General features: G+C 41.8%; 1 protein-coding gene across 1 annotated transcript in view; it reads left to right on the top strand.

Annotated features, from left to right (window-relative positions):
* Positions 1 to 22,960, top strand: part of NOL10 (nucleolar protein 10) — a 37,125-nt gene that overhangs the window by 5,370 nt on the left and 8,795 nt on the right. Inside the window, exons 5-17 of the mRNA XM_035109856.2 lie at positions 252 to 289; positions 1,081 to 1,217; positions 1,886 to 1,951; positions 2,495 to 2,555; positions 3,834 to 3,919; positions 4,085 to 4,163; positions 5,927 to 6,076; positions 10,192 to 10,258; positions 11,787 to 11,839; positions 19,844 to 19,970; positions 20,874 to 20,953; positions 21,039 to 21,137; positions 22,052 to 22,138. Coding sequence (XP_034965747.2) covers positions 252 to 289; positions 1,081 to 1,217; positions 1,886 to 1,951; positions 2,495 to 2,555; positions 3,834 to 3,919; positions 4,085 to 4,163; positions 5,927 to 6,076; positions 10,192 to 10,258; positions 11,787 to 11,839; positions 19,844 to 19,970; positions 20,874 to 20,953; positions 21,039 to 21,137; positions 22,052 to 22,138 — 1,130 coding nt within the window. The remainder of the gene's footprint in view (positions 1 to 251; positions 290 to 1,080; positions 1,218 to 1,885; positions 1,952 to 2,494; positions 2,556 to 3,833; positions 3,920 to 4,084; positions 4,164 to 5,926; positions 6,077 to 10,191; positions 10,259 to 11,786; positions 11,840 to 19,843; positions 19,971 to 20,873; positions 20,954 to 21,038; positions 21,138 to 22,051; positions 22,139 to 22,960) is intronic.

Raw genomic sequence — 22,960 nt, 5'->3', positions numbered from 1 at the left:
TTGATCACTGTCCGCTTCAGTGGGCTCTTTGATCCCAGTGAGATGGTGGCATGGACAGAAACAGCACTCGCAGCAGACTCCAAACAGCATTGCTGATGGTTTTGCTTGTTTCATTACACACTCTGTTTTTGGCTTTAAGGGAAGAAGAGAGACAGGCAGACAAGAGCATTGTGTGATGAGAATTGAGGTTGTGTGGTTTATTTAAGAGTTTTTTAGTGACTCCTATTTATAATTGTTTTTCATCTCCACAGTCATTACGTTTGATATTTTGTCAGATGATTACTCAAAGGTATGTCTCCTTTTAATGTTTATAGCTATAGAAGAATTTGCATTTCAAAATGTTTAAAAGGATCCATTTGCTGTAGGGTGCAATTACCCACCGTTTCTTTGAGCAACAGAAACCTGAAGGAAAATTGCTCTTTATCCTCTGCTGACATTCTTTTGAATGTCTTGTTTGTTTGTTGAAAAGCTGAATTAGCTGTGGTTTTTTGAAACAAAAAATTATCCTCCATAGTGTGGTACATCTTTTTTAAATAAAAAGTACTCAGGTAGCACTAAAACATTCTTACCAATGTATAAGTTATATCTCTCCTGATGTGTCATTGATCACATGAAACAGACTTCACATAGTTACTAAATTAGGTATCATAGATGATCAACCTGCCATTATTTTGTTTACACCAGTCAAACCTATCTAAAGTTATGCTTCCATGGACTGAAAAAAACTTCCCTAAACAGGGCTGCCTTCAGATATTTTCTAAAAGTCAGCTAGTTGTTTAATTCCTTGACATCTGAAGGGAAGGTGTTCCACAGGGAGGGCGCCACTGCTGAGAAGGCCCTCCGCCTGCTGCAGGGAGCTTTGGAGAAAATGGCCTCTCTTCTCACTTCTGCCTCAGAAAGCATCTAGTTTGAGGAGTAGGAGCCTCCGCTAGATCGGACACATTTGCAGAACAGCAGTTCCGGATCTGAGCCCATTTGATTATGCCTCTAGGAAAATAATTATTCCCCTCTTTTAAAGGTTAAGCAAGGCGGGAGAATTACTCCCCTCCAAATCTCAATCCTGTGCTGTGTATTTTTCAGATAGTCTTTTTGCTGTGTGACAGATACGTAGAATTTCATTCCCAACATGGCCGTTACTACAGGACAAGAATACCAAAGTTTGGTAGAGATTTCTCATATCATTATCCATCATGTGACTTATACTTCGTAGGAGCAAGGTATTTAAGATGCGCCAAGTCCTTCCTTAACTGTGCATACATTTTTATGTAGTGTTTAAGATGAATATCCTACGAAAGCAGATTTACTAAACATTCATAAATATATTGGAAGAGAACTCTGAATGAGTAGAGGGAAATATTTTGTAGGAAGTGGTTAAGCTGAATTGTTGAGAAGCTCTGTTAAAAAGCAATTGAGTTTCTGAAACATATGTGGGCCATTTCAATTTTATTGTAATTTAGTGATGATTTTAAGTTTATTTTGGGAATTTTAAGGCATTTGAAAAGCATTTAATTGTGTGAAATCAAAAACCAGTTAAAAAAACCTGCAAACACCTTGTTCTGCCCCGCCCTTCTAGTAAAGTTTCAATGATGTCTTTATGATGTTCCCAGGTCACTTCCAGGTTTGGCGTTGTACATGTGTACGTAATCGCACACATATCATTCATGCCTAAAATGGGTGTTGCTTGTACACTAAATGAAAATAGGGGGAAGGAGGGGTTGGAATTGATTACTTGCTGCTGCCATGTAAGAAAAGAGTAGATTTATTTATGACTTGGGCATATTTAGACATACATACATTTATATGAATGTTAATATATACACTTATTGTCACTTACTCTTATCAAAAAGGAAATGTGTAAGTACAGTTGTTGTTGTTGTTGCTGCAGCTCTGAAATATACAGGCTAAATCTGGAACAAGGAAGGTACCTGAATTCCTTACAGACTGATGCTTCGTAAGTATCTTCAGTGTACTAGGTGCATCTTATTCCAGCAGGTGGAGCCACAGGATTGATTTTTTTTTTTTTAAAAAAATGTCACTTATAAATTGGGGGTGTTTGCTATGTTTATATTTTAAAGTATAATGTCTACTTTAAAACCATTTAAAAAAAGGTTTTAATGTTTCCATTCATTAAGTCACTCAGTCAAGAAAATACCTTATTGGATATTTTTGAAGTATCTTAGAAGAAGATGGCAAATAGTTTGAAATAGGTACAACTGATAAACCAATAGACTTGCTATCTGTGATGAATTGTTCCTTGTTTCAAATTTGCATAGCAGTTAGCTATGCTTTTAGTTATACTTCTTAACAGATCCAAAATAGAGTGATTAAAATATAGTGATTGAACAAAGAAACACTGCACGTAAAATCGCATTCACTCTTCATAGCCTTATAGGTTTGGGTTGATTTTAGAACATTTCTCAGATGGTAGTAGCTTGCTTATTTTAATATTTTATCTCCCTGTCAGTCATTAAATTTATTTTTCCTTCTCCTCTAGGGAGAATCACGTCTGTGACATAAATCCTGCACATGGTTTATTTGCCACTGGCACGGTTGAGGTAAATGTTTCACCTTGCTAAGAAATGTAGCACCATTTTCTCTTTAAAAAATGAGATCATTGACACAGGACTGCAAATACCCTATATACTAATAGCAAATTCATTCTCTGAGTGTGGCTCATTATGAAGCCAAAATAGCTCCTTCCCTGAAAAAGGAGGAGGTAACATCAGGCTTGGAAGAACCCAATCAACGTTGGAGTAGTTCAGAGAATATTTCAAGGCTGGCGACGCTAATAAGGGAGGAACTCCAAAATAGATTAACTTTTGGAGAGAAGAAAATGTGGCAGGAATGGTAATGCAATGGAGTGTTGTAGAAAAGGCATGGCTGGCTGACAGCAGTCCTACATAGAAAGATCTCACGCTGCAACATTTTGTTGCAACTCTTTCTTGTGCCAATTTATTACAGGAGAAATTCAACAATGTAAACACACACACACACACACACCAAAATTCAGCAGAATATATTTTCATCACATTTACTAACATTGCAGTTCTTTTCTCATTTCCTTGGGACTTACTTCTGAGTAGACACGCATAGATTTCTCTGTAAGTTTAGGGAAAGTTGAGTTGTGATGCAGTTGCATTGTGCACCATTGAAACTGCTGTTTCAACAGGCTCTGGCAGGCTTTTGAGGAGTGGGCATGGCATAATTGCAGGGTGGGACAATGGTTTACTGCCAGTCTGTGCCCTTTGGTTTAACGTGGGCCCTGTTTAAAACGAGGCAATAGTTGCCATCCTAGCAATGTTGTTTCTGCCATGGATATGTGCAAGGGCACATTCACCCCATCTTCCCAAGGGTCAAAGTTTTCTTTTTCAAAGTGCCTATTTACATTGGGAAGGGGGGAGCCTTCCCTCGGCATCTTCTCTAAAGTGACAAAAAGGCAGAAAGAAAGTGGTTGGTTGTGGGGAGTTGCTGAGGCTATGCTAGGAATCTATGAGTTCCCTATTTTTAACCTGGATGGAGACCAGCAGCAGACTCTGCCAGCTCTGGTATGTAATAGAGCTGGTTCACATGCTGCAACATGTGTCATGTCTGTAGTCCCAGCTGTTGACTCATCCCAGCCCGCCCCAGCCCCGGGTTACATAAGGAATTGCTCATTGCAAGTATGTGAAGATCGTTTTTAAATGCAAAAAAAACCAACAACTGAAAGCATAGGAATCAATCTTTCGAGACTGAATGCTAAATAAGTGGCTTCAATGAACGGCAGATGAGTAAACTGATGAAAGCATGGTGAATTGTTTGAAATCACTAAATGGTATTTTCTTTGCTTTCTTCAGGGGAAGGTGGAATGCTGGGACCCTAGAACAAGAAACAGAGTTGGGGTGCTGGATTGCGCTTTAAGCAGTGTGACAGCTGATAAGGAGTATGGAAAATATATTTACCTTGCCTCTTATCTTAAGTAACATTTTCTTAAGTAACATTTTCTTACATTCTCAGAATTACGTACCATCCTTTGGTTGGTGCTGAGCTTTAAGAGTTAATGATTATGGCAATTAACTAGAATGAGGTTTTTCTCAAATTCTTTCAGGATAGATGGTCTGCCATCTATTTCGGCCCTGAAGTTTGATGGAACATTGAATATGGCTGTTGGAACATCCACGGGGCAGGTAGCTATGCTGTCAGCTTAGTTGCTATGGGCCTTGTGCTACATTTCTGTGCTGAGCAAGGGCTACATTAAGTCAGATTCTTAAATGTCACTGGTGGCATTCACATGTAAATCATAAATAATGGTTTACTCTGAACATGGTTGAGATCTTCTTTCTAGCAAGGGCCTTAGTGCTACATCCAAACAAAGGTTTGTGGTTTGTTTCGCTCCAAACAAGCCACGAGGTTAAGCCAAAGTTTATCTGGGTGAAACGAACCACAAAATCTTGTTTGAACATAGTGCTAAGCCGGGTATTGTGGTTTGTTGCTGCTGCTGGCTAGAGGGTAAAAGTAAAGCAAGAGCAATTGACTGTGTTCATCATAAACCATTAACCATGGTTTACCATTATGTGCAAACTGGGCTGCTGTGGAAGACTGTGTCCAGGTCTTCTATTGGCATATAAATTGTGGGCCATACGTTCTGTGGAATGTGTCAAATTGATCTTGAGCTGCATGTGCATGTGGTCACAGTAGGGGACACTGTGTGATGGGGGGCCCTGTTGATGCTTTGCAGTTGAAATTGCCTCCTGCTTCAGCTTCCCAAGGAAGCTACAGTTCCAGTGCAACTGGTGCTCATTTGTTTCATGCTATGCTCTTCTTTAGGGCAGGTATAGTGAACCTGTGGCTCTCCAGAGATTGCCAAACTACAACTTCCACTAGCCCTAGCAAGCATGGCCAATGAGCAGGGATGATGGGACTTGTAGTTCAGTAAAAAAAGCTCAACAACTTTTTGGGCAAATTCCCCCAAAACCTGAACAATTTTAAAATACTGATTTCTTAATTTTCAGCTCCCAAAAGTAGGGGTCGTCTTATACACGGGGTTGTGTTATACATGGAAAACTACGGCAATTTGTTGCATGCCCAGTTTGGTGGTGGTTTGCTGACTATGTGCTCTTGTTACAAAGGTTCCCCATAAGGGGGAACTCATAGCAACATAGTCTTGATTCCTGTATTGCAAGTTGCTTTGAGGTGTTTTTGTGGAAATAATGAAATAATAATAATAATAATAATAATAATAATAATAATGGCAGAGGAGGATGGATTTATTTCTTCAAATGTTTAAGAGTGAATGAAAAATAAATGTTTTTTATATGGTAGCACATTAGTACAAGGCCAGACTCATAACTGGATGATTCTAAGATTAGCTTGTTACAACCTGACCAATTCCACACACACACCCTTCTTTTCAACCACCCGACATACAAATGGGGGATTTGTAAAGCATACAGTGGGATGAGAGTTTGGCAGATCTGGAGGTTCAACAGCTTTTCTGCTGTCCTGCAGGTTGAAAAATGTGAGTTATGCTAAATAAGTTCAAACATGAGTTATGCTTAAGAAAAGCTAAAAGTTGCGTTCTCACACAAGCCAAACTATGGCTTAATGTGAATGTACTGGCTCCCAAAGAAGAGATCACACCCACTTTGCTCTGTCTTACCATGATGTGCAAACCAGGACAAAGCTTAACACTGCTTCTCTGCTCTGTTCATCTATAGAGATATTTTCTTTTTATAGATCTCAGTGTTTGAAGGCTCATGCTTAATTCTTACAGAGTAAACACATCTCATGATTCTATGACGCTGTTATTCATTCCTCTTCAGAAATACTGTGGAAATCCTTTATACTTAGCTGATAATGATTTACCTATTGAAAACTTAACATGATTTTTAGACCTCTAATGTCTTTTGAATATTGAACATGTAATCCGGTGACCTTTACTTGTTTCCAGGTTCTTTTTTATGACCTCCGATCAAACAGCCCATTAATAGTGAAGGATCACCAATATGGCCTGCCTATCAAGTCAATCCAGTTCCACAATTCATTAGATTTAATTATTTCTGCTGATTCAAGAATCATAAAACTATGGAACAAGGACACAGTAAGTCTTGCATTCCTTTTGTCTTTCCTTTGAGTTTCTCCTTTGATTTCCCATTCCATTATAATTTTTTTCCAATATTTCCAGAGGTATCACTCCAAAAAACTTGTGTCTTCCCTGGGAGAAGCTTTTGTGGGGCTGGGAGAAGGGTAGTCACCTTCCGCCAACCCCCTTCCATGTGACTTTAATCTGGATCCAACCCATAGACTGCAGCCCAGTGCATGTTTGTGAGGATGTGTTTAATTCTATGTTGGAATGTGTCCGTCATGCAGTCCTAGGCAACAAGAATCAATATATTTTGCCTCTCCAAATTGCACCTGCAAGATTTCAAAGTGGCTTGTGGAGTGTCAAATGAGGAGATTTCTGGCTGCAAGGCAGATGCAGTTGTTCTTCCTTGGAAGGTGATGTGTTCCCACTGGCCTCTCCTTCTCTGACGCTGTCTCCTTTAACTGTCTCTGGCTGAAAATCAGTGGCGAAAAGAGGAAGGGTGTGTGGCAGAGAGGACCTACAGAGACTTGCCTGCAGCGGGGGAGCATCCAGCTCTTTTGTTTTCCAAAAGTGTGGAGGTGGGGGAAGACCCTTCCTCCTGTTAATTACTGAGGCGGAAGGCAGCAGAAGTGGGTGGGGTGGCAAAATTAAACAGGGAGGGAAAGGAAGCACCCAGGAGGGGAGGTGACGCTGTTAACCACGCAAGGAAAAAAAAGGGAGGAGTGCAAAAGGAAACAAACTTCTTTGTACCCTTTTATCTGCTTAATTAGCTGAATCATTGAAGATTCAGCATGGAACAGGTTTAGGCCAGATCTCTCCCCCCTCCCCCAAATATCAATGGCCATTTTAAGTCTGTACTTCCTTGCCTATGCAGCCTAGCTGCTCTGCCCACCCCTGGACTTTGGTGTGGTTTTCCCTCTGCTCTAATGAGACTGAGCATCGGTCTGAGCCAGGGATACGGGCCTTCCTGCTGCTGTCCCAGCATGTGCCACTCGCAGCAGGCAAGCAACAGCCATGATTCACCTACAGGGATGGAGAACCCGGCCCTCCAGGTGTTGCTGCACTCCAAAATCCCATCTTCCCTGGCTGATGGGAGTTGGGAGAACGACAGGATCTCAAAGGCCACCAGTTCCCCAGCCCTGATTTAGCATTCATTATTTCATTATTTACCAAGTTTACATCCCGCACTTCCTCCCAAAGGAGTCCGTGGCAGCGAACAACAGGTGATAAAACAATAAAAAGGCCTTAAAAGCAATCGCAGTGCATTTTGCTTGTACATGGGAGATAATTGCTGCGGACGGCGAAAGCTAGGTAAGGAGGAAACAAGAAGCAGAAGCCGTAATGCCCAGAAGTGAACGACTGGGTCAGGCGACATGATGCTCGCTTCAAAGCAGCAGATCTTCTACCCCCCTCCCCACTTGCGAATCAGGGCTGGTTGTGACCAAGCTTCTTTTCCTTTCTACGTGAGTCTTTTGGAGTGATTTCCCCCCGGGATACATATGTGGAAAATGTTACAGTGGAATGGGAAATCCACACACTTCCCATGGAAGGGAGGGAAATCCATTACTTGTCCTTTCCTTAGCGGTCCAGCAAGGCCATGTCCACACACAGCACAAAAAGCATGAGGCTGATTCCTATCGCAGCAGGTAGGAAATTTGTCCCAGCTCAGCAAAAGATTGCATGTTTGCGATAAGGGGTGTGTGTGGGGGGGGGGCCCTCCTCACTGGCACCTGTTCGAAGGAGGAGGCCACTGTATGAGCCTTGCAGTCATTTCTCTCACTATTACACACAAGTTTCTTAAATGCCCCAATTTGCAACTCAATTGCAAATCCATTCACCTAATATGCACCATGTGGGCCTTGTTTCATTTCTCAGTGAAGGTGCCGATTTTCGTTCTTTCACATATGCAAAGACATAATCAGCCAATTGCCTTCTCTTTAATATACAGCAGTGGTCTTCAACCCCCGGGCCACGGACCGGTCCCGGTCTGTGGATCAATTGGTACCGGGCCGCCCAAGGAACATTTAAATACAATTAAATTAAAATTATTAAATCAAAACAATCTAAATAAAATATAAACAATCAACGTCCCCCCCCCTCAGCGGGCCGTGGTAAAATTATCAAACGTCTACTGGTCCGCGGCGATAAAAAGGTTGGGGAGCACTGATATACAGGACCTGGCTGCCAATGGAAGGCAGTTTTATGCTAGTGGTGCAGTACGTATGGCTTGGATGCCTATGCTTAAACACACACACAATGCACATATCCTGGAATTTTAAGAGCAGTTTGCTTATAGTTCTCAGTTCTTGAATTACTTGCAACTGGATCATATTTATTGCACCTCTCAAAGTCCAGGTATACTGCAGGTCATAAACATTCATAACATCTCGCTTTATTTTTCATCAGTCTTCTTTTATATAACGAAGAGGCTGCATAGAACTCGGATGTTCAGCATTTCTGCCCAAATAGCTATAGCGGGAAATTGCCTGAAGCGATTTGGGTGGCCTCACCCAAGTTTATATAAAATAAAATGGAGCTTGTTGTAGACGGATGCATCATAACTGCAGAGCACTGGGCTAAAGAACTGCATGTCTTAACATGCACTGTTGCCTTCTGAACGGAGAAGACTGTAGCCCACATCTTGAAAGTGTTAGAGAGCAAATAAGGATGCTTAAGAGCAGGCATCCCCAAATTGCGGCCCTCCAGATGTTTTGGTCTACAACTCCCATGATCCCTAGCTAAGAGGACCAGTGGTCAGGGATGATGGGAATTGTAGTCCAAAACATCTGGAGGGCCGAAGTTTGGGGATGCCTGCTTAAGAGCATAAGAGGAACCGTGCTGGATCAGTCCAAAGCAGGCTTCCTCACACTCGGCCCTCCATATGTTTTTGGCCTCCAACTCCCATCATCCCTAGTTAGCAGGACCAGTGGTCAGGGATGATGGGAATTGTAGTCTCAAAACATCTGGAGGGGCCGAGTTTGAGGAAGCCTGGTCCAAAGGCTCACAGTGTCTCACTCACTGTGGGAAGCTGAAAAACAGGAAGTGAGCACAATAGTTCTCTCGGTGTTCATGATCCTCAGCAATTAGCATTCAAAGGGATGCTACCTCTGAGCACAGATGGTAATATAACCATCATGGCTAGTAGCCATGGTTAGCCTTACACTCCATGAAATTATTAATTGATTTATTGATGGTATTTTTATTGGCTGCCCGATAGTCTAGCTCTCGTAGCAGCTCAAAAAGATAAAATACAATATTAAAAATATATCTAAACAGTTGCAGCATAGGGGGGGGGGACTTGCAGCAGTAGAGCCAAATCACAATACATCTAAAAATATGATAAAAGCAGAGCTTTTCAAACTATTAATGTTGGCAACACACTTTTTAGGCACGCATCATTTCGCGACACAGTAATTCAGTTTTACTAGCTAGCCAGAGGTTAAACTAACCTCTTTCCAGCCCCGGTGGGGAGAGTGCAGGGAGCATTTGCATGGTACACCTACACAGTGCAGCCAGCACACTAACGTGTCATGACACACAGTTTGGAAAGCTGTGGTCTGGAGAGTTCCTATTCTGCAGTTCAGTCCTTACCATGCAGGAAATAAAACTTTCACATGAGCTGACCACTTTCACAGACAGTGAATATTAGTAGGTGAAAATTACGTAAGATTCCTTTGAAAATGTCTTCAGTAAAGGCAGGCTTAAGTGAGAGTGATTCAGACTGTTTATATTTGCTTGGCTGATGAAACCTTGCTTTTTAAAGGGGGTGGGTCCTGTGTATTTTTCAGTTGGAGTAAGGTGCCTTCAGAATCTGTTTGGATAGGCGAGACATGAAATATGTTAGGTCTACCACTTCTGATGGATGAATCAGTTGGTTGATTAAAAACATTTTCTTCCAATTAATTAAGGTCGCTCCAATTAAACAACATAGGAAAGCTGCCCAGTATTGTCAACACTGATTAGCAACACCTCTCCAGTGTTATAGGCAGGAGTCCTTTCCAGCCCAAATGAAGATGGCAGGAGTCGAACCTGGAGCTTTTTGCATGCAATGGAGAGGTTATTATATTGCCTAACTGGCTCTTTTAAAAGAGCTGGGTTAATCCTTTATGTTGCATATTTTTCTGTTTCAGGGGAAGGTATTCACATCCTTGGAGCCTGAACATGATATTAATGATGTTTGCATATATCCTAATTCAGGTATGTGGAAAATTCTTCACCGGGTGATAGGTAACCATGCTGGTCCAAAAATGATTGCCTCTGGTAGCTTTCCTACCTGGGTGTGGTTTATTTTGGTCTCCAGAGCCAGCACCCGACTTCATGTGCCACTGATGGGCCCCTCACTCCAATAGCCAGGGTGAGGCCCTGTCCTGTTGTTGCATAGTGTGCATGTGTGGCAGAAATGCTTGTGATGGAACAAGCAGAATAGTGCCTGTCTAAAAAGGTTGTTCCTGTCGGAATACTACCGTATCTATATCCAAAAAACAGCAAGTAGTCAATTGTGTCTCCCATTGTTTTATCTTGCACACTTCAGCTCATTCCTGAATTCCAAATCCTTCGTTTCCCATAAAAATCATATCCTTGTCAAAACTGGATGTTTCATTCTTTCATCCTCTGGCTTCATCATGAAACACTTACAAGATCTCATTCCTCAGCATAATTTCAGGTGACAGTGTTTTAGTAATGAGGAGGTTATTCAAACCAGTCTGAAATATTTCTTCATATAATCTGATTAGTCTGCTCTGTGGTTTAATAGGTGTGTCCCTCTTCCTGTAAACAGTGATCAGGATTAGCGTGTTTAAACAAAAGAGCTCTAGGAATCTCTTTAATTCAGATTTCTCCCTATCGTATCTGCATCCTGCCACTGCTCCAAAGAGTGCACACCTTCAGTCTATAGGAATATTGCTTCCATTAGGAAGTTGTTTTCTTTTTCTTGACAGAACTATTAGAAACTTTTGAAATAATTATTAAACCAACTAGAGCTGACTAGATTTCATATAAACCACCTGGAGCTACTAAGAATTAACTCTGCAACAGAAAATTTGACAATTTTCATTCCTGCTCCCTTAAAATCTGTGGTCATTTTGCTACTGATTTCATGGGAGGACTGCATCTGTTGTTGCTTTCGAGGGAGAACAAAAAATACCCCCCCCCCATTTTTCAGATACTTGGATTGCATTGAGGATTGGTCTGGAAAGGTGACTTTCTGCATAAAATGGCAGGTGCATTTGACTGGGTGAGGGTGTGTGCGGTAAGAGAAGAAGGGGAAACAGGAACAGCTCTGGGCACTCAAAAAGAGTGGAGCTTTTACTGAGCCAGAGCTGGTACAGTCATACCTCATGTTACGTCTGCTTTAGAATGCGTCTTTTCGGGATATGGACGTGCTGAACCTAGAAGTCCTGGAACAGGTTACTTCCAGGTTCGGCGCACGTGCATGCACAGAAGTGCTAAATCGTGCTTTGCGCATATGCAGAAGCGCCAAATTACGTCACACGCCTGCGCAGACGCGGAGCTTCAGGATGCGGCCTTTTCATGTTGCGAACGGGCCTCCAGAACAGATCCCGTTCGCAACCAGAGGTACCACTGTATGTCTATAGTGCTCTCCGATTTCTCTTTCGAAATAGCTTTGGATTTCATGTTCTCACCAAGTGTGTGCAGTTCAAATTTCTGAAAGTTAAAAATGGGAGGGGATGTCCTGTCTTTTACAAGATTCTCTTATAATCTTTAGGAATGCTGTTCACGGCCAATGAAGCTCCTAAAATGAGCATCTACTACATACCAGTAAGTAAAGCAAAAATTTCTCTGCTATTATGATCTCTGGACACTGAGAAGTAGCCCTGTGCTTTGTTTTTGATTGTAATACAGTTCTGATTTTAACACGTATGTTTGAGTCTGTGGTGTAAACTTGCTACTAAAAAGTATATACCAGAAATTTATCATGGATACATTTCACTCTCACCCTGTTGTAGTAATGCAACTACATTGGTTTTAAAAGAGCAGAATTGCTTTGAACTAACCTCAAAGCTTTTCTCTTACTCATTACAGTTTAGTTTTGAATTAGCAGAACAGGAAAAAACCACTGGGAGAGAAAGTATCAGTTTTCTATGCCTCTAAACCTGCATAAATATTAGATCTGGGATCAAGCGAGTTACTTTTTAATCATAGTTATTGAAACACAGACAATGAAAAAACAAGACAATGAAAATATCATTAAAACAATGATAAAGCAACCAGCAGTATACAGAATTAAAAGAAAGAAGCTCGTGAAAGATTAATTATTTAATGAGCCTTGCAATAAAGGTTAATTTATTAATGAGCCTTACAGTAAAGACTTTCTTTCAAAGCTTCAAATTCCTGTGTTCAGATGACATGGTAAACTATGGTTAACCCTTTTCTTCTGGTGTGGCCAAAAGGCATTAAGAAGCTTAAATGTCCAGATATAGTTGCAATTTGTTGCTTCCTCTGAAGCCATCAAACTGTGGTTAATCTTAATTATGATTTGTTAGAAACCAGCCAGCTTCAAATGGTTGATTACAAAACTGGATTGTTTCAACAAACCATAATCAAGATTATAACCACAGTTTAAGGTTTTAATATAAAACCAAGATGTATATAATCAAAAACGGTCACAGAAGCTTCCATTCTCCTCCCAGCCATGCCTGAGAGGGGGAAACATGTGAACCCAAGGTTCGCTATGGCTAACTCCCATCAAGATAAAATGGGAATATTATGGTGTCCAAATGCAGCCAGTGCGACAAAATGGTCGTTTTTGGAAGGCTTGAGAGAGCCTTCCCTCAACTTGGTGCCCTCCGGATGTTTTGAACTACAACTCCCACCATCCATTGCATTGGCCAGGCTGCAAGTTTTCCCATTCCACAATACAAACTGGTGTTGAAAGCCACCCTAGCTTCAAAAGTGGTTTGTGACGTGGCATAAATTGGGAGTCTTAGAAGCAGAAGGCCAAAGTGTGGTTGAGGGCATGCAATTGTGGTCAGGTAATATTTTAAAGCACGGGGTTTTTTTGCCTTAATGAAATATTCCAGAGGAGAGGAGGAAAAATAAAATAAAGACCATGTTCAGTTTTGGTTTCACAGAGTAAGTGCAAATTGGCATGTGCAGAAAGGGAAGAAGGTGCTGTTTTATTTCCAGTTCACATTAATGTACCGTAAATGGTTAATGACTTGGGTTTTTTTTTCCCTTTGCTGAACTTTGATAGAACTTGAAAGCATATCATAGAATTTTAGTGCAGCCAATCACAGCCTCCCTTTAGGATTATGAGGAAGAGGAGTGCTGTGAAATCCCCCAAATTCCTCAAGATAGGTTTGCATTTATTTTGCCTGCAGCCATACTTGCATTCCTTGGCTTTCCTAGGTTTGTAACTAAATCCAGTCTTCCACCTCCTACACCAGATACAACCCCCCCCCCCCCAAAACTATGATTTATGGACCCCGGCTAGAAAGTGCAAAAGTATAAAGGTGCTTACTAGTGGATTCAAGTTGCAGAAGGTAAAGATAAAGGGACCCCTGACTATTAGGTCCAGTCACAGATGACTCTGGGGTTACGGTGCTCATCTCGCTTTACTGGCCGAGGGAGCTGGCGTACAGCTTCTGGGTCATGTGGCCAGCATGACTAAGCCGCTTCTGGCGAACCAGAGCCGCACACGGAAACGCCGTTTACCTTCCCACCGGAGTGGTACCTATTTATCTACTTGCACTTTGACATGCTTTCGAACTGCTAGGTTGGCAGGAGCTGGGACCGAGCAATGGGAGCTCACCCTGTAGCGGGGATTCGAACCGCCGACCTTCTGATCGGCAAGCCCTAGGCTCTGTGGTTTAACCCACGGCGCCACCTGGGTCCTTTAAGCAGAAAGCTCCACTTTAATTTGCATATAAGACCAGGAAGCTAAGGTTTTCCCTTGGATTGCGCAATTTCCGCCATACCCATTTAGTGCCTGTGTACATGGCTTACAATAATTTAAGATCACAGTTATATAAATTAAAAGGGAGAAACCACAGACAAGCTAATACAAATTAGTTGCATGTTTTGTCAACTTGTTTCTTGGACTTCATTCCAGGACACAACATGGGGATGTAATGATCTGAAAATTAGAGAACGACTCTGGTTGGTGTTGTGTTGTGTTATGTTGGCTGTGGAAACCTGAATTGTTTTCCATAAACAGGATGCTGGAAGATGGCTGAAATCAGCCTTCCAAACGGTGTGCCAGGGGTTGCCAACCTGTGGCCCTCTGGATGTTGTTGGACTCCCAATATCCACCAGCTCTAGGGAGTATGGCTAATGCTCATGAATGATGGGAATTACAGCCCTGCAACCTCTGGAAAGAATCTCTTGAATATTGCTGGAGCACTGAACTGTCCAATGCCTTGAGTGAAGTTCATATTAAGGATGGGAAAAGGCTATGATGGGGCAGTGAAAGAGAATTGCGGGACATTACCATGACTTTCCATTGTACCATTTTATTTTGTGCTTTTAAAAGATCTTAGCTGAGAAGGACCATGATTGTTTCTAAAATAATTTGTTCAGGGGAAAAGTTGTTTCAGCCGCTGATGGCTTTGTTAATAACTCTTCCTTCTTTCCACTTGGGGGGAAGCTTGATAACAGTTATTGTTTGGTAGTACTTTTTCTATAGTGGTGAAGTACAAAACAGTCAATGTTTAAATTATGTTTTCACAAGATGTCTCTCTTTTTTTCCTGCCCCCCCCCCGTTAAAAACCCTAGTCTTTCCACCCACAACTTAGATGAATGCTTGTATAAAACTATTAAAGCAGGTACAGATGTGGGATTTAATGGACGCACCATTTAATGGGCGTATCCTAAGGGCATTTTCATACAGATTTTAAAATATCACGAACGTTGTAAATTACGCTCATGCAATGTTAGGTCTCTGTCTCTCTTCTGCATCTGTGTCTGCAGATAGTAATACGGATTTCAAGTTGAAGGCTGTGGTTTGTCTGCTAGTATTTTTAAGTGTAACCTGTTGGACGATTGTTTTTCCTTCTCAAAACAGGAAGCATGGGTTTCCTATCTGTTTTCAGATAAATACTTTCAATCTCAAAAGTAGCACGTTGGGCTTATTCACAACAAAGGAAATCCTCCACTTCCCATCAAAACAGGTTGCCTCAAAGGAAATGCGCGCGTGTGGGCATAGGTGCGGAAACCATCCAATGTGTGACACTCGGGAAGTAATTTTGTGGGGGCCATCCGGTAGAATCTCTTAACACATTTGGATGCTCCGTTGGGAAGTGTCTGTGCGCGCGATAAGCGGATGTGAAGCACAGATACTGCTGTTAGAAGTGAGCCACTGCATTATTGAATAGGATCCAGCTCGTAAATGGCTGCTACAATTTGGCTCAAGTAGAATAACTCTGCCCTGGACCACAGTAGAAAGCTCTACAGCGGGGATGTGGAACCTGTAGCCCTCCATATGTTGTTGGACTCCAGTTCCCATCACCCCCAGCCAGCATGGCCAGTGGTCAAGGATGATGGGAGCCGTAGTCCAACATAATCTGGAGGACTACACAGGTTTCCCCATCCCTGCTGTAGAGCTTGGGAAGTGGAGGAAATGGGTTGCTTATGCCTGCAGAGTGTTAAGGACTTCCAAGGGATGCCAAGCAGCCTCATTCAGGGGCAGACCACATACTGCCCATGGGATTCATTCGTTCCACTTAAATGTTTTGGAGTGAAAGGTCTTGTGCTGTTTACAAAGGTATTGGAGACCTGAGATGCTTCCAAACTGGGCCTTTACTGTGGAATAACTACTTTTGTTCACTCACCTTTTTATGGGACCTCTGCATAAGACAATTAACAAAACATCCCTCTCTCATCTCCCCCCCCCCGGTTCCGGTTCTGCCCCCCCCCAAACCAAAGCTTAGCAAATCTGCCTTTAAAAAATAATAATCCAGTGCCATTTCCCAGATGTAAATGGCCTATGGTCGGTAATGGCCTGTATAATTTCTCTGGCAAGTTATTTATTCACAATGAATCCTATTATATTCTGAGTAAATATGTGATATTTCACTGCATGGATGTGAATATATTAAGACCCAAATACGCCAGTCTAGCATGCCTGTGAAATATGGAGGAGTTCCGGTGGGTCTTTTTGTAGAAGGTTTCGCCCTTTAATCTTGGGTTGGGGAGGCAATGTATGACTTGTAGGTTACTTCAGACCTACCAAGCGTTCCTGTTTTCTTACACACACACACACACACACACACACACACACACACACACACACACACACCTCTGTGGTAGATGACTTGCAGGCAGGTTATCATGAAGAAGGCGAAGAAAGACATTGGCAAGCTGAAGGCGGGCCATATGTACTCTTTTGAAACCTTTATGTCTTAATGCCTATTAAGTGTTTGGACTAGGGGTGGGGGACAAAAACAGGAATCTTATAATGGGGACACTCACGGGCCTCCAGAGATGCTTATTTAGGACAGCTGTAGAGAAGGGAAATAAAAGATGCCCGGCAAGAAGGAAATGAGTGGAAATTATCTATGGAAGACCTTTATGTGTTGTTTAGAGTTCTAAGGAGCAATTTACTTTGTCAGCTTCTGACAAATTGTTAATGCATCCTCTTCCTTGGAGCAGCTTGCTCAGACGATGAGCAATACATCCATAATCCTTTAAAAGGAAAAAAAAAGTTTGATCTCTAGATAATTAGCAGTGACTGGAAGAGGACAAAATACACACATGCAACCAAACTCAAAGAGATCTAAGGGTGACCCAGAAAGTATAAAGCTAGGGTGGGCAGCTTTAATTTTTAAAAATGTGTGCTGGTTATCATATAAGGCTGAAAAATAAATTTAATAAAACTACAATATGCTTAGCTCGGGCACTTTCTCATAGCAGGATATTTGTGATGGGGTGGATTCAATGTCAAGGACGTTGTTATGGAAAGAATGAGGAGCAGGGGTTTTATGTGTAGTCAAGGATATTTAGCAAAGCAAAAAAAGGGGTGGACAAAAACTGCAAGGTTTTTAGCAGGGGGGGTTAGAATGAGATCTATTATTTGATTATTGATGCAAACCTCCAAAGTGTATTTTGTATAGTTATGTTTTTACCTCTATCTTCAGTACATTTTATTTTATTGCTATGGCTAGTGGCTGATGCAAATAAAGATTCTTCTGATTCTGAAAGGGACAAAGATATGTCTGAATCTCCCTGTTTCATTATATGCGTAGCTCTCCGTTGTGGCAGTTTTCTGCAACTCTGGTACAAGTGCCCCCTGTTACCTTTTTCTTTTAAGATTGCACCAACGACGCACTAAAAACCCTCACAAATTGTGGTCCACTGAGATACAACAGCTTACTTCGCAAGAAATGTCAGCAGTTAAATTTAACAGACGCAGCATATTTGGATGAGTAGTTTTTAACTCAGCCTGTTGTATAAATGCAACTTATCTTTAGTCATTGGTAGTTCTCCCCCAAACATTGTGTGGATACACAAAATAAATAAACGTTAATGATGCCAATGAAATATTTTTAAACAGCTTGGAATTGGAAAATAATGTCCACTAGAAACAGCTGACATTCAATATCCAGAAACCATGTTAGTTTTTAAAGTAATATTTTGTGATTACTGTTTTTCCCACGTGTTACAATACTGACATTTTTGTGAATCCACACCCCTCCCCAATGTAGAACAGTTGTTCACATAATATACAGTAGCTCAAGTGGACATTGTCTCAGCCATTGTATTCAGAGCATATATGTACAGCACAGCAAAGATACATATACTTTTTTGGGTTAATCGAGTAGTGTATTTGGATAGTGACCGTGACCTTTTAGAATTCCTTGTTTGTTTTCACTTAAATTATCACCACTGATAACAATTTTAAAAAGGAAGCAGACCCTCTAACGTTCCATTTTGTAGGTGCTTTGGGTATTCCGAACTTGCCATTATTTCCTGTTTCCTTCCCTCGGGGAGAGGGCTTTTGATGTTTACCTTGATGCACTCTCCGGTTACTCAAATAATCTAGCTTCACCGGGTGTGACTGTGTGCGCATGAAGTGGGAGAGAGATTGATATCAACAGTGGAAAAGGGTTTAGTCGGTCTGAATTTTGGAGGAAATGGAAACCTAATTTTGTGATACATCAGTAGGGTGGCATCAGGGCATAGCTGCCAAGTTATCCCTTATTTTAAGGGATTTCCTCTTATGCTGAATAGGCTTCCTCGCGAGAAAAGGGAAAACTTGGCAGCTATGCATCAGGGGTCATAACTGACCCCCCCCTCCCGGGGGGCTGTATGAATCCATACAATGTTTCATCCATATTCCATGTATTATTGTGGTATTCAACCTGTCCCCCATGTTTAATTTGAGTGTTTCGGCATATGATGTCATTAGCGTCCATCTCAAAGTGGAGGAAAGGGGAATGAAACATTGCATTTCCAAAACATGGGAGGATCAGCTCTAAGCTCAGCACAATGAAAATGTGCATTTAGTGCCACAGTCTTCACATTTGTGTGGCCAAATCTTCGCTTAATCGGTCAAGATGTGCACAAGTTTCAGACAAGCCAGGAAATTGCCGTTAACATTGTAGCTTCCTTTTGCATCCAAACAGGGAAATTATAAGTAATGGCTTCCAAGCAAGCCACAATCTTGAACCCAAATTTAAAACCATGGTTTGATATATTCTGGATTGTTTAGAAGCCATTCATCACACTTTCTCAGTTTGGGGCGTAACAGGAAGCTATGGTTACCTGCAGTTTGCTGGGTTTTTCACTTGCTTGCAGAAACTGGTATGTGTGGATGTCTGAAGCTGATGCATACAGTATCTGTTTATTAAGCAGTGCATTTGACCGGGTGAACGGGATCTGTATGTAAACTACTTTTATCTGTGTCTATCTATATCTACACACAACCTTCAGGAGGTTTTACAAAAAAAAAAAAGTTGAAGTTGCTGACCTGGATCCAGCAGGGCCTGTTTGCATGTAGCCTTGACTGGGATCCTGAGAAAGCTGTATATGTATTGTGGGGTGGGTGGGCTTGCAATGGCAGGCTTTTTATGGAGGACCCCCTGACCTCTAAAATCAGGGAGCTGAAAAACTTCTGTGACCTCCCCACCTCCCCCCGCAACACCTTGCACATACTGGAATCTATTCGATTCCAACAAGTGGGGGGGGGGAGTTAAAATCAGCAAACCCTACATCACCATAAATGATTTGGAGTGCTGCAATAAATATTGTGCTGATTGACGTGGATTTACATGAGTCTAGTAGACGACTGAAAAACATACCTACAAATCATTTTTTTTTAATTTAATTGTGTTGCTCTTTTAGCAATATGTGGTAAACCTATTTGCATGAATTTGCCATGTCTGTGTGAATACCTTCATTAATGCACCTTCTATTAAGAAATGGCATCTTGTGGTTTTTGGCGGTTTGTTTGTTTTTTGCCGCAGCAAACCACACTTCACAAGACAAAATTATCGCAAGACGAAGCGACTCGCAGAATGAATTAATTTTGTCTTGCGAGGCACCACTGTATATAGTGGGTGGACTGAATCCCCTGTATTTGTTTTTGAACCGCAGTTTGCCACACAATTACTATAGCTTAATGGTTTGACTGTACTTCACTTATACTGTTCAGACTTGCATCTTACCAGGACTTGTACAGTCTAAACAGGCTTCCTCATCTGGCTGTCCTCTTGTCTGCAAAGTTAGAAGTTCAGTGTTCTGGTTAAAATAATGACAAATTATGTTATAACAGCTGTTGGAATGTCACAGAAACAGTGGTTACGACTAACCTTGGTGCATTTACAGGTTTTAGGTCCTGCTCCAAAATGGTGCTCGTTTCTTGATAACTTGACAGAAGAGCTGGAGGAAAACCCAGAGACGACTGTATATGATGACTACAAGTTCGTAACAAGAAAAGACCTTGACAATTTAGGTACAGTATTACTGCCTGGCTCCAATACTTAGGCCATCTCATGAGAAGAGAAGACTCCCTAGAAAAGACCCTGATGTTGGGAAAGATTGAGGGCACAAGGAGAAGGGGACGACAGAGGATGAGATGGTTGGACAGTGTCTTGAAGCTACCAACCTGAGTCTGACCAAACTGCGGGAGGAGTGCCTGGCGTGCTCTGGTCCATGGGGTCACGAAGAGTCGGACATGACTAAACAACATTACTAAACATTACTGCCTTGAAAGATGCAAGAATTTATTCTTTCTTGTTCTTTTTCATTAATTCTGCTCTCAGTTACTCATTTTGTTTACATGCTGCTGTAGTTGCTGCCTCCTGCTGCTGAGAGAGAGAGGCCAGCAGTGTTGGTTTGCCTATCCTAGCCCATCTCTTTTTGACGCGATGACTGAGTTGTGGGTACAACACACGACTCCTCGTCTTTTTCCTTTTTCCTACAAAGCCTACATCAAGCTAGCAAGAAATTTTACATGACAGTTTGCAGATTTTTGCCTGGCAACGTATATCAAGTGTACATTTTATCCCTATTGCCATGTTGGAAAGGCAACCCATTCAAAGGGCTCCTTTCACACATGGCACACTCCCAATAATGTTGTTGGAAAAATGGGCGAACCTTTGTATGCAGTGAAGGTGTAAATACGTTCCAATGTCTGCCAGGTTCTGAACATGTGTGAAGCCTGCAAAATGGGAACTTTCACAATTTTTGCAAATGATTATGTACAACCATCCCCCAAGAAAATTACAAGCCCAATTTTATTTTACTTTAAAAAAAAATACCTTCTGTGATGTAGCCAAAATATTTCCTGATACATTAATATTTTCTGTCGTGTCTCTTTCTCTCTCTCCCTTCCCCCTGCCCCTCTCCACCTCAGGGCTGGCTCATCTTATTGGATCACCACTTCTCCGAGCATATATGCATGGCTTTTTCATGGACATACGACTGTATCACAAGGTGAACTGGGCAAAATATGGCTGCTTAGAAATAGGGCATCTTATGAGTTCTTTCCTTTTCGCCACTTACTGTTTTGTGTTTGCAGGTAAAAATGATGGTGAATCCTTTTGCCTATGAGGAATACAGAAGAGAGAAAATTAGGCAGAAGATTGAAGAAACGCGGGCACAAAGAGTGCAACTAAAGGTAAAGGTGCAGTTTTAACTGTTCAATGAAGTTTCCATAAACAGTCCATTATGGAGTGATGGAGGAGTTACTCTACCAATCCTGTACATTTGTGATGCTCTGAGACACACTGGGTGATATTTAGTGTTCCACGGACCCCTTTCTTCCCCCTGCTATGCACATTTACTTATCTCCTCTGGAAGGGTCCCTGACCCCTCCAGAGCAGATTTGGAGGGGGAAGAAAAGAAGAAAGGAGGTTACCATTGCCCGTGCAGAAATCTTTCACCCTGGGGGGAGGACGCTGTTGGATGTCACACGTGATCAACAGCCTCTCCTATATTGTCAGAATATGGTACTCTGATTAAGTGAGGAGAAATAACCAAAGTAAATACTTGCAAAGCATCTAATTTAAAAGAGGTTCAATTTCTGACAGCCATTACAACTTAACAGATGAAGCTGCTTGTGTGTGCATTAGTAAAATACATTAGTAAAATTCAAAGCACCCGGCAGCACAGAGTGTAGGGGAAAGGAGGTTGAAGGTGGTACCAACTTAAGCAATGCTTACTAAACTCAAAAGTCTAAATACATGGTAAAAACCGATGGTTGACAGATAAAAGAATCAAGCCGCAAAGGAGTGTGGGTGTTTCTTTCCTGGAGGAATGGAAGGGGAGAATGGCTGTTTGACAAGAGCTGTATAAGACCACCAAGAAGATTTCCATACCCTTGCTCCTACAGCCAAGCAACAAAAAGGGCAATGGGGAGGGGGGCATGGAAGGCAGTGCCAGCATTTGGGCACCGCAAAGTCTTAAGGGTAACAAGCCAGCGGTGGACGCGGAGCAGAGTATGCTGAAACAAACCACGGCTGCAGAATGTCCTTTGACTTAAGTGCGGTTTGTTCAGTAGCCCATAATTTTAACATTTCTTTCATTCACTAGAAACTTCCCAAGGTTAATAAAGAGCTTGCGCTGAAGTTGATCGAGGAAGGAGAAGAGCCACAAAATACAAGAAGAAAGAAGCAAAAGGTAAGAGGATATCCTTCCCTGTTTCTGCCATTGCTTTTGTACAGCAATAGTAAAATGGGAGAGGCCTTCAAATATTAGACATGCCAAATTGAATCAGTGCTTCTGTTTTCAGGGTAAGCGTATTTCTATATGCAGTTGGGTAGAGAGCTGTAGAACCATGAGAGATAATGTCCCTTGCAGTGATTGCCCTTGGTTCAAACTCTGACATCTCTGGTTAAAGGGTCTCTGCTTGCAGGGCTAGGAAAGATATTTTCCCTAGCCCCGGCCTTGGTAGACAGTACTGGAACTAATGAGCCAATAGTTCGAACAGGTGTAAGGTCACTTCATATGCTTACTTGACTTGGCAGAACATAACCTGTTTGCAGTTAATCAGCACTTGAATAGTACTAATAGGTTACCTCGCTCATAAGCCTCTGTGTCTACTATATTTCTAACCTGAGCCTGTTACTAAGCATATTACCATTGAGCTAAGGCAAAATTTTGTGTGCAGTAATTGAGGAAATTATCAAGAGTACCAAGATGCAGAAGTTGACGTGGAGTTAATATTGTGATAAAAGTTGTCATGCGTGATAGCCTGAGTTTGCTTTGATCACTATTAACTCCAACCCAGCTTCTCTGCATAGGAAAGTCAAAACCTAGGCAGCATGAGTGGGTGGGAGAAGCAGCAGCTTTTATCACATAAGCATTACGTCCTTGGCTCGTCTGACATTTTAAACTTGGCCTTTACAGCTTTCTCACTTTAAATGTAAAATAATTTATGGCGCCAGCACCTGACTGTTTCCCTGATGGGCCATAAAGCAGCTGGCCTTAGTAATATTCCTC

The sequence above is a fragment of the Zootoca vivipara genome, chromosome 3 (assembly GCF_963506605.1).
Source record: "Zootoca vivipara chromosome 3, rZooViv1.1, whole genome shotgun sequence".
Taxonomy (NCBI): Eukaryota; Metazoa; Chordata; class Lepidosauria; order Squamata; family Lacertidae; genus Zootoca; species Zootoca vivipara.
Note: the sequence above shows the minus strand (reverse complement) of the source record. Positions and strands in the feature narration are given on the sequence as shown.